This window comes from Phascolarctos cinereus, unplaced genomic scaffold (genome assembly GCF_003287225.1).
Source record: "Phascolarctos cinereus isolate Bilbo 61053 unplaced genomic scaffold, phaCin_HiC Scaffold_2;HRSCAF=192, whole genome shotgun sequence".
Lineage (NCBI taxonomy): Eukaryota > Metazoa > Chordata > Mammalia > Diprotodontia > Phascolarctidae > Phascolarctos > Phascolarctos cinereus.
In genome coordinates this window covers 323120374-323136157 of record NW_027555625.1, presented here as the reverse complement: position 1 = coordinate 323136157, position 15784 = coordinate 323120374, and the positions used below count along the sequence as shown (strand labels likewise).

The 15784-nt window shown below is 39.4% G+C and overlaps 1 protein-coding gene across 9 annotated transcripts in view; it reads left to right on the top strand.

Moving 5' to 3' along the window:
- The window catches only part of PTPRT (protein tyrosine phosphatase receptor type T), a 1323147-nt gene that overhangs the window by 1107724 nt on the left and 199639 nt on the right, over positions 1-15784 (top strand). For all 9 annotated transcript variants that reach the window (XM_020998700.2, XM_020998699.2, XM_020998698.2 and 6 more), the window contains one exon: positions 9171-9207. In XM_020998700.2, coding sequence (XP_020854359.1) covers positions 9171-9207 — 37 coding nt within the window. The remainder of the gene's footprint in view (positions 1-9170; positions 9208-15784) is intronic.

Here is a 15784-nt window from a genome sequence, read left to right as displayed (position 1 = left end):
GAGCTTCAGTTGTTGTTAAACAGAGGAAGGTCTGCCAGTTTCCTCCTTGAAAATGGAATTTAATTTTGTTCGGATTTGTTGCTACTGTGCGGGAAGTGAGTTGAAATTCCTGAACCAAAACAGCCTTAGTTGTTGAAGCAGAAAAATGTCACATAGGGTTTGGAACTGGAAAGGATTGCTAAGATCATCTCATCTTACCTCTTTATTTTATAGGATTGAGCAAATACTATATCTAAAGTACTTTTCAAATCTTTAAGTGCTATGTAAATGAGTGCTATTATTATTATAGATAAGGAAAGTAAAGCCCTCAGAGGGGGAGTTGCTTACCAAAGACACTCTAGTGGTAAGGAGCAGAATTTGAACCCAAGTCTTGTATCAGGAAGCTGATGGCAAAGGCTAGGTTGGGGTTCAGATAAGAACAGAGAAGAATCAATGTGCAGACTGCAGAGGCTAGAGAGATAGAAGGGATTCTAGACTTGGTGTGGAAAAGGAGTCCTCCAAATAGTAAATCAAGGTCTCATAAGGTAGATCAGCCTCATTTAGGTATCCAAGCTGGCAACTGCTGCCATTTTCCAATCTCTACCATGGCCACCTTTTTACTATTTTCAAGCTTCTAGGCTTCCAACTGTTTGCCTCAGTTTCCTCCTCTGTAAAATGAGCTAGATAAGGAAATGGCAAACCACGCCAATGTCTTTGCCAAGAAAACCTCAAATGGGCTCATGAAGAGTTGGGCATGATTGAAATGATTGAACATCAAGGCCTTCAACATAGCCATGAGCAACCATATGACTATAACTTCTCTGCTAATGGACTTTTTCCATCAGCTTCCCCTTTGTTCCACCCTAATGACTAGTACCCTAGTAATCTCAAGACTTCAAATAATGTTGGAGAGTCTGTTGTGGCTGGAGGCTAGGGAAACTGCCTTGCGAGTCCTTTCCATACTCACTTCCTTATAACAGGCCAGGCAGAAATGAGGTCAGCCAAGAGAGAGGCTTCTTTGTGCCTACTCTGCTGGCTGGCAGTGTAAGAATCATGGGATCTTAGATCTATAAGTGGAGGATACCTCAGAAGTCATCTAGTCCACCAGATCAGCATACTAAGGCACAGAGAGGTTAAGTGATTTGCCCAAAGTCAGATCTTGGGTACATTGCAGAGCCAGGACTCAAATTCAGGTCATATGACTTCATGTCCTCCAAATGTATGTATGACACAAAGCTTGGCCAGATAGCACCCTAAATGATGGGGCCCTGTTCCCAAAAGCTCTTCATAGGCTCAGATGAAATTTAATAGGGATCAATGAAAATTTCTACACTTGGTTTCCACAAATCACCTTCTCAAGTAAAAGTTAGTGGAGGCTTAGCTAGACAACTATTCCTATGAAAAAAAAATATTTGGAGGTTTTAGTAAACTGCAAATTCAGTAGGAGTCAAAAGCATTTGGCATGGTAGCCAAAAGGGTTATTCTATCCTAGGCTATGTTAAAAGAGACATAGGTACTATCTAGAACAAAAGAAGCAGTAATCTTGCTATACTCTGCCCTGATCAGACCACATCTGGAATTCTGTGTTAAGTTCTAGAAGCCATATTTCAGAAAAGCCGTAGGCCATCTGGGTCATATATAGAATGTGATGACTAGGATGTTCAGAGGACTGGAGAACATGTCTAGACAATCAGTTGAAAGAATTGGGAATGTTTAGCTTGGAGAAGAGAATATTTAGAGGAGATGTGATGTCTGTCTTCAAGTATTCAAAGGGCTGCCATGTGAAAGAGGGATTAAACTTGTTCTCCTTGACTCTGTAGGATAAAACTAGAAACAGTGGATGGAAATTACTAAGAGGCCAATCTCACCCTGATGTAAGGGAAGACTTCTAGTCATTAATATTCTCCAAAAGTGGAATGGTTTGCCTTGGGAGACAATGGGTTCCCTCCCACTTAAAGACTAGGTGACCACTTGTTGGAAAACACGTAAGAGGAATTTTTAGTCAGGTGTGGTTGGTCTAGGCTGCATCCAAAGTCCTTCAGCTCTAGCCTAGTGTTGAGAGCAAAGGTTCATAATCTGGGGCCTATGAATATGTTTTACTTTTATTCTACCAGAATGACAAAGGGATTCATAACACAAAAAAGGTAATGAGCCCCCCATTTAGAACAAGGGTCCTCATAGGGCTGGAGCATGATAAATGTGTTTATCTATGCTATCATCTAAATTAATGAAATAAATGCTGATCAGCATGGAGCCAAAGACAGAGCACTGATGTTCTCCGTTTAAAGTCTTCCTTCAAGAAATTAAAGCTATCTATAGTTATATAAAAAATAGAAGGCATTTCATAAATGTTTATCGACCCACTCACTTTACATGCTCTTCCTCACCAGTGCCTCCTCCGAGGGATTGGAGGAGAGGATCGGGGTTAAAGGCCATAGCAGCATTCTAAGGTCTAGGTCCAAACTCTCTGGGCCTGATTGTCCTTTGCATATTCAAAACCAAGTTTACTGAGAGCACCAGAATTCCTAGCTCTACAGAAGAGCACCTGCTCTGTCTGGCCCAGAAAAATTAAAAATGTCTAGTTTGATTTTGACTTTATGAGCCATGCATAGTCATGGGAGGGACAGGGAATCCCACTGGGTTTGGAATCAGAGAACCTGGTTCTTGCATCTCAGATCTGCCATTTCCGCCTTATGTGATCTCCTGAGCAAGTCACTGCCCTTCTCTCGACTTCCCTCACTTCATGTGTAAAATGAAGAGCTCAGATTCAATGACCTCCGAGCTCCCTTTTAACCCTAACTCTCTGATCCTCATCTTCCTAAACTTTCACGGCCCTAGAGCACTGCCAACTAGGGGTTTGGGTTTACAGGAGAAATAGTGTATACTCTTTTCTTTAACAGTAAGCTTCTGGTCTCATCTAATCTTGGCACACCTGCTTGCAGGGAGAAGTGACATCTACAAATACTGATGATCTATACTAATAACAATTACCATAATAAATTGCCCCTTGATTACAGCTGTCACCTGAGGATTTAAAATACTTTACAAACATCAATTAGTAATTACAAGTGAAAGGCTTTGCTAAACGGGTATCATCAAGGCCTCATTAGAGCTGAGTGGAGGGGCCACTGGGGCATTGGGGACTTCCCCAGCATGCTGAAACCCATTCAGGCATGTGAACTTGGATTCCAAACTCTTGATGTAAGTGCTAGGCCTTTCTCAAGAGTAATTGAAGGCAACCTGGTATACTCGAAAGAACTCTGATTCTTAATACCTATGTGATTTCAGGCACTTCACTAAATTGTCCTGTGCCTCAGTTTCCTCCTCTGTAAAATGAAGGAGCTTGCATTAGATTATTTCTGAGGTCTCTTCCAGCTCTATATTTCTGATTCTATGAATGCATCTAATTAAGATATACTTTGGCCTGTTTTCCGTGCTGGCAAGGACATGTGGTTGAATGATCTATCACCCTCCTTTTTACACCTAAAAAGGGCCTATCTTTATAGCTCTAACTGAATTATAGAATGTCAGAATAAGATTAGCTGGCCAGTTACCTTGTTTGAACCCCTTACCATGTATACAAAGGAAATTCATCCACAAAGAGGCTCCATTGACCTGTTCAAGGTCACACAGTGAGTTATTAGTAGAATGAGTTCTACTACTACTGTGTTCTGTCATCCATAAATGTGTTTTTAGAGTCAGGGCACATAAACTAGGGATGTTAAGCATCTTGTGAGCTGGTCTGGGCATTTGACACTTTATAATACATGTAGTGCTGAATTTGGTGTCTAGAAGACATAGGTCTAAATTCTTCCTCTAATGTTAACTATATTGTCGCTTTTGGGTCATTTTCAGTCATATCTAATTCTTTGTGACCCAATTTGGGGATTTTTTGCAAGAGATACTGAAGTGATTTGCCATTTCCTTCTCCAGCTCATTTTACACATGAGGAAACTGAGGCAAACAGGGTTCAGTGACTTGCCCAAGTTTATACAGCTAGTGTCTGAGGCCAGATTTGAACTCACAAAGATGAGTCTTTCTGACTCCAGACCCAGCACTCTATTTACTGCACCACCTCACTGCCCTTTAGCTATGTTACCATGGGGTAAGTCGATCAATCTCTTTGAGCCTCAATTTCTTCATCTGTGAGATAGGTATAATAAGTTATAGCAGTTATTTCGATTTACACTACAAATATTATATCCCCATGTTACAGATAAGGAACAGTATGATGTAAAGAGCACCGGCCTCTGCACATAAGGGCGACCTGTGTACACACTATACCTCTGATTCATACTCCTCCCCTCTATGATCCCAGACAAGACTCAATCTTTTGCTACCCCCAAGAAATTCTTTAAGACTCTAAGTTATAGAACATTTAGCTACCAACATGGCTGAAGACATTTTCTTACATTGAGTAGTTCCTGAAACCAATGGAAAAAAAAATAAGCATCATCCCTTCTCACATGAGATGATAGTTATAAAGCAAACATTTAAATACAATACAAGCATCAGTGGTTATTATCTCCTGTTTCTTTAATCTTGCCCCTCACAGTGCCTAGCACATGGCTCTTTGTCCCCCCCATAGCTATTATCACTTGATTTAGTGTCTGTCTCCAGAGATTCATTCCAGACCTGGGGACAAACACCATCCTCAGATGAGATCCTGGCATAGATAGCAGACTGTCTGCCCTTTGGCTTCCTGTAACCTTTTTCAGATGTTGATGGAACATCTCAGTCTTCTAAGCATGTAAGAGAAAGTGAGTGAGAATTTGAATGCTGGTCTGTTGCCATTGCCCAAGGAAAAACATCTCTCACTCACTGTCCCTAAATGATGAGCCTGCCATGTTAAATGGCTGTCATAATTTGGGTCTGCAAAGTGACTCAGCACCAGTGACAAGGTGCCTCACTGGTGACTTCCAGATTTCTCAAGCTCCATTTACAAGTCAAAACAGGATTTTTAAAAAAATAACAATCTGCTCAGCTTGCTTTCGAAAATAAAGCTGTTCTTATTATTGTCACACAACAGGGCACACAGCACAACTTCTGAAACTCAGCCTTGGCTAGTAATTTGGGGCAGCAACAAGTTGCAAAATCCACCTCTTTACCTGCAGTTCTGTTACCTCCATAATAAGAAACCAGAGGAAAGGAAAGTCAGAGCAAAGCAGATGTGGCCAGAACTAGGAATTTGAGTGTGGTCTCCAAGTCTGAACAGAGAATCATAGAACACTGTAGATTGTTAGAGGGAACATGGATATCAGGGGGGCACCTAAGTGGAGTACTGGATAGAGCACCAAGCCTGGAGTCAGGAAGACTCATCTTCCTGAATTGAAATCTGGCCTCAGACACTTCCTAGCTGTGTGACCCTGGGCAAGTCACTTAACCCTGTTTACCTCAGTTTCCTTATGTGTAAAATGAGCTAGAGAAGGAAATGACAAACCAGTGCAGTATCTTTGCCAAGATGGGGTCACAAGGAGTCTGACATGACTGAAAAACAACTGAACAACAAGAGATCATTGAGATCAATCTTCTCTTTTTATGGATGAGGATAAGGGACTTGCTCAAAGTCACACAAAAAATTGTAAGCAAAGCTTGAATTTGGGCCATGTCTCAATTCCCAGTTTGAGATTCTTTTCATTCCACCATATGACTTGAAGACAATTGCTACTGGTGACATTTTTTTTCAAATGGACGTGGTGCAGTAACAGGACTTGGGGGAAGGAGGAGTGGCTTCAAGTGAGATATATTGTGCTTCAGTATTTTCTGTGATGCTGGTGCAAAGGTACCATCATCAAAAAATGTTCTCTTTGTTTACCTCTTGCATCTCTTTTTAAATGGGAGAATTTCTCTACTGGGGTAAATTGTAGAACCTGAAACTCTAGTTTGATGAATTACATTTTTTTTTCAAATTAACTATACCATTTTCCAAACTCCAATGCATAAATCATTCAGGTATAGCCTGTCACTTGAGATCAGATTTTCAAAGGATCCTCATCAAAGGCACAACTGGGATTTTGCCTTAAGGGCACCAAATTTTACAGACTACAAATATTTTAAATAATTATTTAAAATATTATACAATCTTACATTTTATTACATTTTTACAGCATTTTTATTCCTGTGGCAACACAGAAACTTGTTAGCAAGAATAATTAGTTAAACAAGGTAGCTATAAGATGATATACTTCCTACCCTGGTGGTCACAAGCCAGGTGAGTGCATCTCCAACTTGGTCCTGCCTTGCTCTTTCTCAAAAAAAAAATTCTTCAGGAAACAGTAGAATGGGTTCTTCCCCCATAGGATCTGGTGTTTCAGGGTCTCTGTCTCTCTACAACAATACCAGTGTTGGTGATCCTCCCTCCCTAAACTTCTGTGGTTAATATGAAAACATTTAGTGCCATTTGAAGTATCAAAATGGCTTATTATAACTCTGGACCGTGTTGATCCATTTGAAACATAAACTGGTAAGCTATAATGATAGTAATTACATTGAAATAATATTTATTAAGGTCTAACTATACAGATGCACTATGCATGTGTGTGTATATAAAAACACACACATAGAAACATATATATATATACATATATGCAGAGAGAGAGAGAGAGAGAGAGAGAGAGAGAGAGAGAGAGAGAGAGAATAATTTCAAGTGGGAGAGAGAGTGAAAATAATTGAAAGATTAAGACTGGTCCCATGGTTTCTCCCATTGGTTCTAATTTTTTTTATAACATGACTAATGTGAAATAGGTTCAATATGAATGTATATGTAGGGCCTATATCAAATTGCATGCTGTCTTGGGGTGGGAGGAGGGGAGAGATGGGGAGAAAGTTTGGAACTCAAATCTCATGGAAGTTAATGTTGAAAACTGAAAATAAATAATTTTTTTTTAAAAAAAAGAATGGTCCTATGTAAGAGGTTGGATCTGAGTTGTGCTGTGAAGGAAGGTAGAGATTCCACAAGGAGGAGGTAGGGAAGGAGTGCCTTAGAAATATGGTGGAATCACTAGTGTAATGGTGCATAAGTTTACCTGGGTAAACTCCTGTGGAAGTAGGAGTTAGAATGTTATATACAGAAAGTAGCCAGTACTCCAAGGTGACTAAAACTGAAAGTATGGAGAGCATTATAATATGGAATGAGACTATTGAAAGGTAAGGGGAGCCAGATTACATTGAGCATTAAGTGGCTAGTTGAAGATTTTACATTTTATTATACATGCAATAGGATGCTCTTGAAGATTTAGGAAGGCAAGGAGGAGTGATGGTCATATTTTTGCTTAAAGAATGTGATTTTCACAACTGTGGAGGATGGATTGGAGAAGGCTAGGTCTTAGATAGGGAAAATAAGTAGTAGGTTTTGCAACAGCGTAGGTCATTAGGATAGGTAATCTAGGCAAAGGCTGCATGAGTGGAGAGAAGGGGACTGACATAGGCAACTAGGTGTTACAGTGGAAAGAGCATTGGGTCTGGAGTCAGGAAGACCTGAGTTCACATCTGGCCTTGACCATTTACTAGGTATGTCACCCTGGACAAGTCACTTGACCTTTCTGTGCCTCAGTTTCTTCATCTGTAAAATGTGTGTAATAATAGCACCCATCTCCTGGGGTTGTTGTAAGATTAAAATGAAATATGGGGCAGTGGATAGAGCACTGGCCCTGAAGTCAGGAGGACCTGAATTCAAATCCAACCTCAGACCAAACACTTGACATTAGCTGTGGGACACTTAACCCCAATTGCCAAAAAAAAAAAAAAGATTAAAATGAAATATTTGGAAAGCATTTTATAAATCTTAAAGCACTACACAAATATTATAGTTACTATTATTAATTATTATTATTAGTGATGTAGCAGAGCTACAAAACCTCCAAAATGAACAGATACTGTGGTTAAAGGAAAGGGAAGAGTCCAGAATGACTCTAAGGTTGCAGCCTTAGGGAGGATGGTTGTGTCATCAGCAGAAATGGGGGTGTTTGAACAAGGGCTAGGTTTAATCACCTGCCCTCATTTAATGCCTTGTGAGGTAGCATGGTATAGTCTGATACATACAAGATGAACTTGTTGTCCAGAGACCTGAGCTTAAATCAAACACCAACTTGCTATATGACTATGGGCAAGTCCTTTAGTCTCTGTCAGTCTAAATTTCCTCCTTGGTCTAATGAGAATAAAAGTTTTGCTTACCTTGGAGAGTTGTTGCAAGGGTCACATGAGATAATGCATATAAAGTGATTTTAAAACCTTGAAATACTATATTAATAATAAATATTATAGGGGCAGCAAGGTGGCACAGTAAACAGAGCACTGGCCCTGGAGTCAGGAGCACCTGAGTTCAATCTGCCCTCAGATACATGATACTCACTAACTGTGTGACCCTGGGCAAGTCGCTTAAGCATGATAGCCTTGCCAAAATAATAATAATAATAATAATTGTAATAATAATAATAATAATTGTAATGAAATAAGCACCTTCATATATTAACCTTGATATTCACAACAACAAACCTTTAAGGAACAGGAATTATTATTCTTCCTATTTCATAGATAAAGAAACTGAAGTACAGAAAAGTTAAATGCCCCACCCAAGGTCACACTTGGATGATGATTGATGTAGAGCCTCTTCTGGAGATGGGGCATCTGGATGAGAGACACACACAGACAGGCCCTGGGGAAGACTCTAATTACCTTTGATTGCTTATATATTAACTATTCCAATAAGAACAGCTGACCTTTATTGCATTTAAGTATCTGTAGAAGGTTTCGCATATATTATGGCATGTACTTGTATGTGTGTGTGTGTATGTGTGTGTGTGTGTGTGTGTGTGTGTATTATATATATGTACATATATATTTTTTTCTCTTCCTTGAGCTCTACAACATTCTTGCCAAGTAGGAGCTATGAGTATTATTATATTCATTTTACAGATGAAGAAACTGAGGATAGGAGAAGTTAAATGAGTTGCCCATGGTTTTATAGTTAAGTGTCAGAGACAGGATCCAAACTGGAGTCCTCCTGTCTTCAATTCCACCTCTAGATCCCCTAATTCTGTAATGCCCCCCTTGAAGAGTAATTGAAAACTGGCATCTGCAGTGTGTTCAAGAGAATGACAAATATAAACTGTGATTTAAAATAATAATGGTAAAAAAGAATAAACTAAACCCACCAACTGATTAACCACTTCCCTCATTTTTCTTGTTCGCAGGAAACCAAAATCAACTGTGTTCGACTGGCAACAAAAGGTATGTGGGGGTGTCTGTGTTTTCCTTTTGCAGCCATTTAAGAGTCACCGTGAACATGGGGCAATGTACAGTCATGACACAGCCTTGCTATCATTACTGTCTCTGGACCCTTGGGCTTCTCTGCAGCCAGTCAGGAGTGGCCATAGCCTGGAAAAAGGGATGGCTATTTTTAGTATAGCCATTTGCATTTAGATTGCAAATCTACACACGTACAAAACAACAGGCACCTAACGCCTGCATAGGAAAGAGGAGAAACTAAAGCCACATGTTTATTACTTTCCTAATTCTTCAGGAAATTAGATGGATGCATTTAGTACCCAGTAGAAGCTTGGGAATCAAGGAGAAAACAAGGGGACTAAAGCCTTGCCATTTGTTCCACATCCATCTTGAAAGGGACACATGTGCCTAACTTGTTTCCTCCCAGGGCCACAGACGGTAGAGAAGAAAAAGATAAAATACCCTTTGTGGAGGAAGGGAATTGATGGGCTACAAATAAAACTGACAAAAATCACTGCCCTTGGCAGACTTTTCCACCAGAGGAAAAAAATGATCCAGAGTAAAGAACACCATCAATTATCCAGGAAACTCAGCATGTAAGACAATTCACTGTCCAAGGTAGACAGTTTATATTGACAGCATTAAGGAAGGAAAGAGGGTTTTTTAAGGATGTGGAAACTTCTGGGCAAATACCTATTAGTTATTGAGTTCCTTTGGTGCTCATCTGGCTGCATCTGGATGATGGACACTGATTACTGCCATCTTTCTGCCCTGCTTGAAGTCTGTGTGATTATTGGAGAATCTTCTCTGTCCCATATCACAGGTCTCAATTAAGGGCATATCATTGTCCTTCTGAATGTGCCCCACTATGCTTGCTCTACAGTTTGTCCTCTGCAGAAATTATAGAGCTGAGGATGATGTGCCAGAGAAATGCAGTGCTACTTATAGTCCATCAACAGGAGAACTCTATCTCATCTCAGTGGTTTTTCTTCTTCTACTTATCTCCAACTTTTACTTTCCAGTTCATTCTCTCCTATTCCTTACATCTGTTTTTCTCCTTTTTTTATTTCCTTTTTTTTTCTACTACATACCCTCTCTTCCTACTGAGAGACTGGATACAGAAAAAGAGAGAAAATCCATTTTGTTGACAGCTCAAGATGGGCCCTACCAGGTGCCTATACCACAAGCTCAGACTAAGGTCTTTAACACTTAATATCCAGAATCTTGATTTGATCAGTACACTCTTATTTTTATCAGGCTCTAAGGGAATAATTCATATGAACTGAATTCAAGAGACAGATTTGCTCATTTATAAAAGGTATGTTAGGCAGGATAACCAGTATCCATCATCTGCACAGAGGATTCTCCCCTGTCCTGGGTGGGTCCAAAGTTGTGACCAGTGGTGGGCAGCAGCCTTGGCTACATAATAGAGGGGAATCACAAAATCATAGAATTTTAGAATTTGAAGAGACCAGTTCATTCTATTTTTGAACAGCTCTAATTGTTAGGAAGTGATTCTTAATATCATGTACCTACTATATTTGCCTCTTTGCATCTTCTACTTTTGTCCTCTGGGGTCTAACATTTTGAATAAGGTATTTTAAAATATCAGAAATTTTGTTCTCTAGAACATGTAGGTATTGTCTTTGTGATAAATCAAGTAGTGTGTTTTACAATTAAAGCCTCAGGGGACGCAAGTGTCGAACTTTGCCTAGGGTACACAGATCCTTTTCCCAGCTCTGGGCAGATTCACTCAGAAAAGAAAATAATAGCTTTAAAAATCAGTCAATGAATATTTAAAAGGAAAGAATAATAATGATGATGGTAATACATTATTATCATAACTCACATTTCTATAGAACTTTGAGGTTCATAAAATATTTTCCCCTCGTAACAGCCCTCTGAGGTAGATAGTAGAAGTCTTATCCCCAATTTTATAGATGAGAAAAGTGAATCTCAAAAAACTCAGTGACTTGCCCAAAGCCACAATAGCTAGAATTGACTACCTACTACCAAAGTTGGGATGTAGATTTAGGTATCTTAATTCTAAGACGTAGTCTTTTGCTGCTTAATGATTCCTCCTACCAAGCTGTGCAAAGTTGATGTTTCAGTCAACAAAGCCAGTGTTGGTCATTAAATAAGAGGCCTTTTCTCCTAGACACTACTAAATAAATATTGGCACACCTTTATTCTTTGATGCTTCACTTCTTGATGTCATGCAGAACATCCCCTTTTGTTTTGCTCAAATTATCTGGATGTGTTACGATTAATTAGATTGTCACTCATCTTACATTAATTATGCTTTATTTTTCTTACTAAAACTTGGAAATCACCTGGATAAGATCTGAAAATCTTCCTGGTATCATTATTTTTTTTTCCGATTATTTCAGGGGGCAGCACTATTTAATTTGTCTCCACATTCTACATTCTTTGGGGATAACTATGTTAGTGTTTGTGCTGATTCTACCCTTTCCTTGTTCTGATATTCTGTTACTCTATTACCTTCCATGGCCAAATCTCCTTTCTTTTGTGTTTTCAATGTATTTCATTTGAAAACATACCTATCATCAGCATTTCTAAGTGCTTGTTGATTCATACAGATAGAACATCTGTCTTCACTCTTCCCCATCATTGACAATGGGTCCTTGGATCTAAGCCATGAATCTCACCAGTAGTGTCCAATAAGGAAACAGTCCTTGTCTCTCACCTGGTATCCCCAATACCTTTCCTCTCCCAATGCCCTTATTTTATATCATTCCTCTGTCCCTGGTTCTCTATCCCTGTCACTAATTATAGACTCTCTGCTGTCCAGGACAACTGTTTTTTCAAATACTGTGCCCCAGACTTAATAATAAATGAACGGATCATGTCATAAACATTACAATAAAATTATGTAACACAAGAGATGATACTGCAGAATTAAGAGAATGATAGGCAAAATAAACCTCAGACTTATTAATGGAAATATACCCAAAAAGTTCAGATTAAGTCAGATTCTAGATATACACACAGTACATATGGATGTGTGGTAGGAGAGTCACAGCAATCATTGGCCATTGCATCTTAAGTGGTAGAGTTCACATTTACAATGGTGCTTGCACTAATATAAAAACAAAAAAAATATCATTCCTCTTCAAGATACAAATCACGACCAAAGCAAAGTCTTTTGTACGACTATGTGTCCCAATATTGATGTTTGGAAAATAGACATTTTTTGCTTTTTCTCCCTCCCAGACCATATCCTTATTCTCGTTATCTCCACTGCCTTCTTTAGTTCTTGATTTCACCTTAGATCTTCCCTTTCCTTGTTGTTTTTCATCTTTCCCAGAGCATCAAATGAAATAAAGACTGAGCTCCTTCTCTTTTTTCCCTGCCCCTTTCAGCTAGACCTTCTGTTCCCATCCTCTGTAAAGCAGGAGAAAAGAATATTGTTGAACACTTGGCCTGCAAATATATGCCCGTATCTGTTCCTTCCATTTTATTTTTCTGTCTCTTGGGTGCTGAAGAAAGATCCAAAGAGAAGTCTAGGAAGGACCCTGACTTACAGACAGCCAAGTGGGAGGATTTGATCTAAGAAATTTGAAAAAAAATCCTACCTTCCAGATGGCCTAAACAAAGGAGTTGAAATAAGGTTGGAAACAAATATGGAGGAAAGAAGGGGTATTGTTTTGGTTTGGCTTTGAAACAGTGAGGTTCCTACCACTGATTTCAAATACAGATCATTATCATAGGCTTTAGAGCTGGAAGAAACATTATAGATTAACAATCCTTTAATTTTACAAATGAAAAAATTGAAGCCCAGGAAGTTTAAGTGACTTGCCCAAGGTAACATAAGCTGCAAATAGCAAAGCCAGAATTTAAACCTAGGGTTTCTAACTCTAAATGCATTTCTGTTTCTACTCTACCACACTGTCTCTTAAGTTATTTAAATGTTTTCCCTTAAGTCTTATTTATGTCTTTATAGAATGACAAAATCTCATATTTGAAAGAAACCTCAGAGACCTTCTCATCTGTATCTGAGCAAAAATCCCCTCTACATCACACTTAACAAGTGGTTTTCCTCTCTTAAAGCCCCAGCCCACCCCAGCCCCAAGGAGGGGGAAGCCCCCTGCTTCCTAAGGCAGCCCATTTTACTTTGTACATCTGGTTCTAGTTGTTAAAAAGATTGTTTCCCTTAAATTAATCCTCCCTTGACTTGATATAAAGAAGGGAAAAACTCTTCCCAAAAGGCAGAGCTATCAAGATGCAAAAGTGGGTGCCTCAGGAGTCAGTGGGCTCCCTGTCATTGAAGGTTTTCAAGTGGAGGCTGGATGCACAATTGTCAGAGAAGTTGTAGCAGGTCCTGATGCTTTGAAGTAGGTCAGTGTTTGCCTCTGAGGTCCTTCCAAGATCGGATTTTGCTGCTCTGTGTTCTTGTTCCTGAATAAGTTCTGAGTTTTCATATTCTTGCCCCTAACTGAGTTGCCACAGACGTCAGCTTAGCGCAGGCCAAATTGATGGATTTTCCCTATAGCACCCTCATTTGCCACCTGGTGGAAGAAAGCAGGTGATATTGCCCATGGCTAAGTCTGGCTGTGCCGAGTAATGAGGTGAAGTGCTTGTGTCATCACTGTACATCAAAAAGGATGACCCGGTGACTTCCCGGGTACTTTTGCTTTGCTCCATGGTGTGGCCTATAGAGAATTTCTCTGCATGCTTTCTCCTCTATCAGCACTGCTTCTGCACTGTCTCTTTGCCCCTTGCATTATTCTGTACCTCCTTTAAAAGGGGGAAAATGCCTTCTGTGTGAATCATCAATTGCATCGCCATTTCAAAGACCTTGCTGTGGCTTTCTGGTGGGAGAGACAGCTTTAGATGCTCTAAAATGTACAAGGTACTCCTATATATTTTCATCTTGAACCAATTATTTTAAAAAAAATTTCAGAATCATGAAAGGAGTGGGGTGGGCGAAGTTTTCCTTCCTAAATCTGTTTCTAAGTAGATGGATAGCTAATGGAGCCTAAAGGAGCTGTGTTCTCAGAAGTTAAATCCTGATTACAAGCAGTCAAAGCCTCATCTTTCCAAATGGGCTGCTGGCCTACATAAACAAAACCTTGAGCCATTCTAGTAATAGTAGTGCACGTTTCTAAAGTACTTTGCAATTTACAAAGTTCAATCAATCACCTTAGTACAGCCCCATTTAGTAACCATAACTCACATGACTCTAACACTTCAGGGTTTACAGATTGCTTTTGTAGGATCACAAGATTTAGGGTTTGAAAAAACCTTGGATGTCACCTTGTCTGACTCCTTCATTTTATAGATGAAGAAATTGAGGCTGAGATAAAGGAAGCCAATGGCCTAAGGTCATATGGCCAAGAAAGCAACAGAACAGCATGGATTTAGACTCAGATCTTCTGATTCCAACTGTGATGTTCTGTCCATGCCACCATGCTGTCTCATGAGCCAAATAGCAGCTGCCACCTCTGTGACTATTTCCAAAGCAAAGACCTTAAAGATATCACTTATGATGCTGGATTACTTCTCAAAAGAACTAGTTCAAACTCAAAATGCTCCATCTGAAACCCCATTAAGCAGATAGATGAATGTGGACAGGCAGGAAAAGGATCAAGACTTATACTTCCTAGAAAAATATATTTGATCGAGTACTTGAACTGGAAAGCATATCCATGTCTACCCTGTCCTCAAAATATCTTGGTAGTGGTATATGGCCCCTGAAGTTTCCTGAAGAACCTGCTAGGAAGGGATAAGAATCAGTAACAGGCTGAAAAAAGACCTCAGGGATCATCTAGTCCAACCTCCTCATTTAATAGATGGCAATATTCCACATAAGCTCTTGATAACACTGCCCCTTATCTTGCAACCCTTAAGATGGGCATCTCTTGGGTAACATCCAACAAGACTTACTCCTGTTGCCTTTCAAGACTATTTATTCTTTTGTTGTTTTATTCTGAAGAGAGTAAATAGCTGTTTGTCCTTTCTATAATTTTCAGTTCAATTCACACCAAAAGTTTATCAGGCACTTATTATGCACAGATCTGGGAGAGATATTAAAGAAGGCTCTTCCCTTACCCTCTTTGCCTTCACAATCTAATGGGGTAATAAGAAACCCATGCAAATGACCATAAAAACACACAATGTATGCACTTAAGAGATGTGAAACAAGAGTACTAAGTGAATTGTAAAAGGGTAATGTTTACGATTGGGGGAAGAAAGTGAAGAACAAGGAAAAAAATCTTTTGAGTTTTTTTTTTCCTTCTTGGCTTTCTGATTATAGCCACTTATACTCTGGTGCCCTCTTTTTTCATGATCATTGAAACAGAGTATGACTCTAAAGTCCCATCAGATGGGCCAGATAGTCCTTTTGGCATGATTATTCATAGGCATGAATAGTTCAGAAAACATCTATGGAAGAGATTCATCAACTCTTTAAGATGTTGACCTGTTCTCCCTCTCTCTTCTAACCACAACTTATTTTTTGTTGGTTAAACTTCACCCTGTGCATACAGGGTTTGATTAAGGACTCTGTGATCAAGTGGATATTGGAAAGCACACACACACTTTTCTCTAGAGCATATGG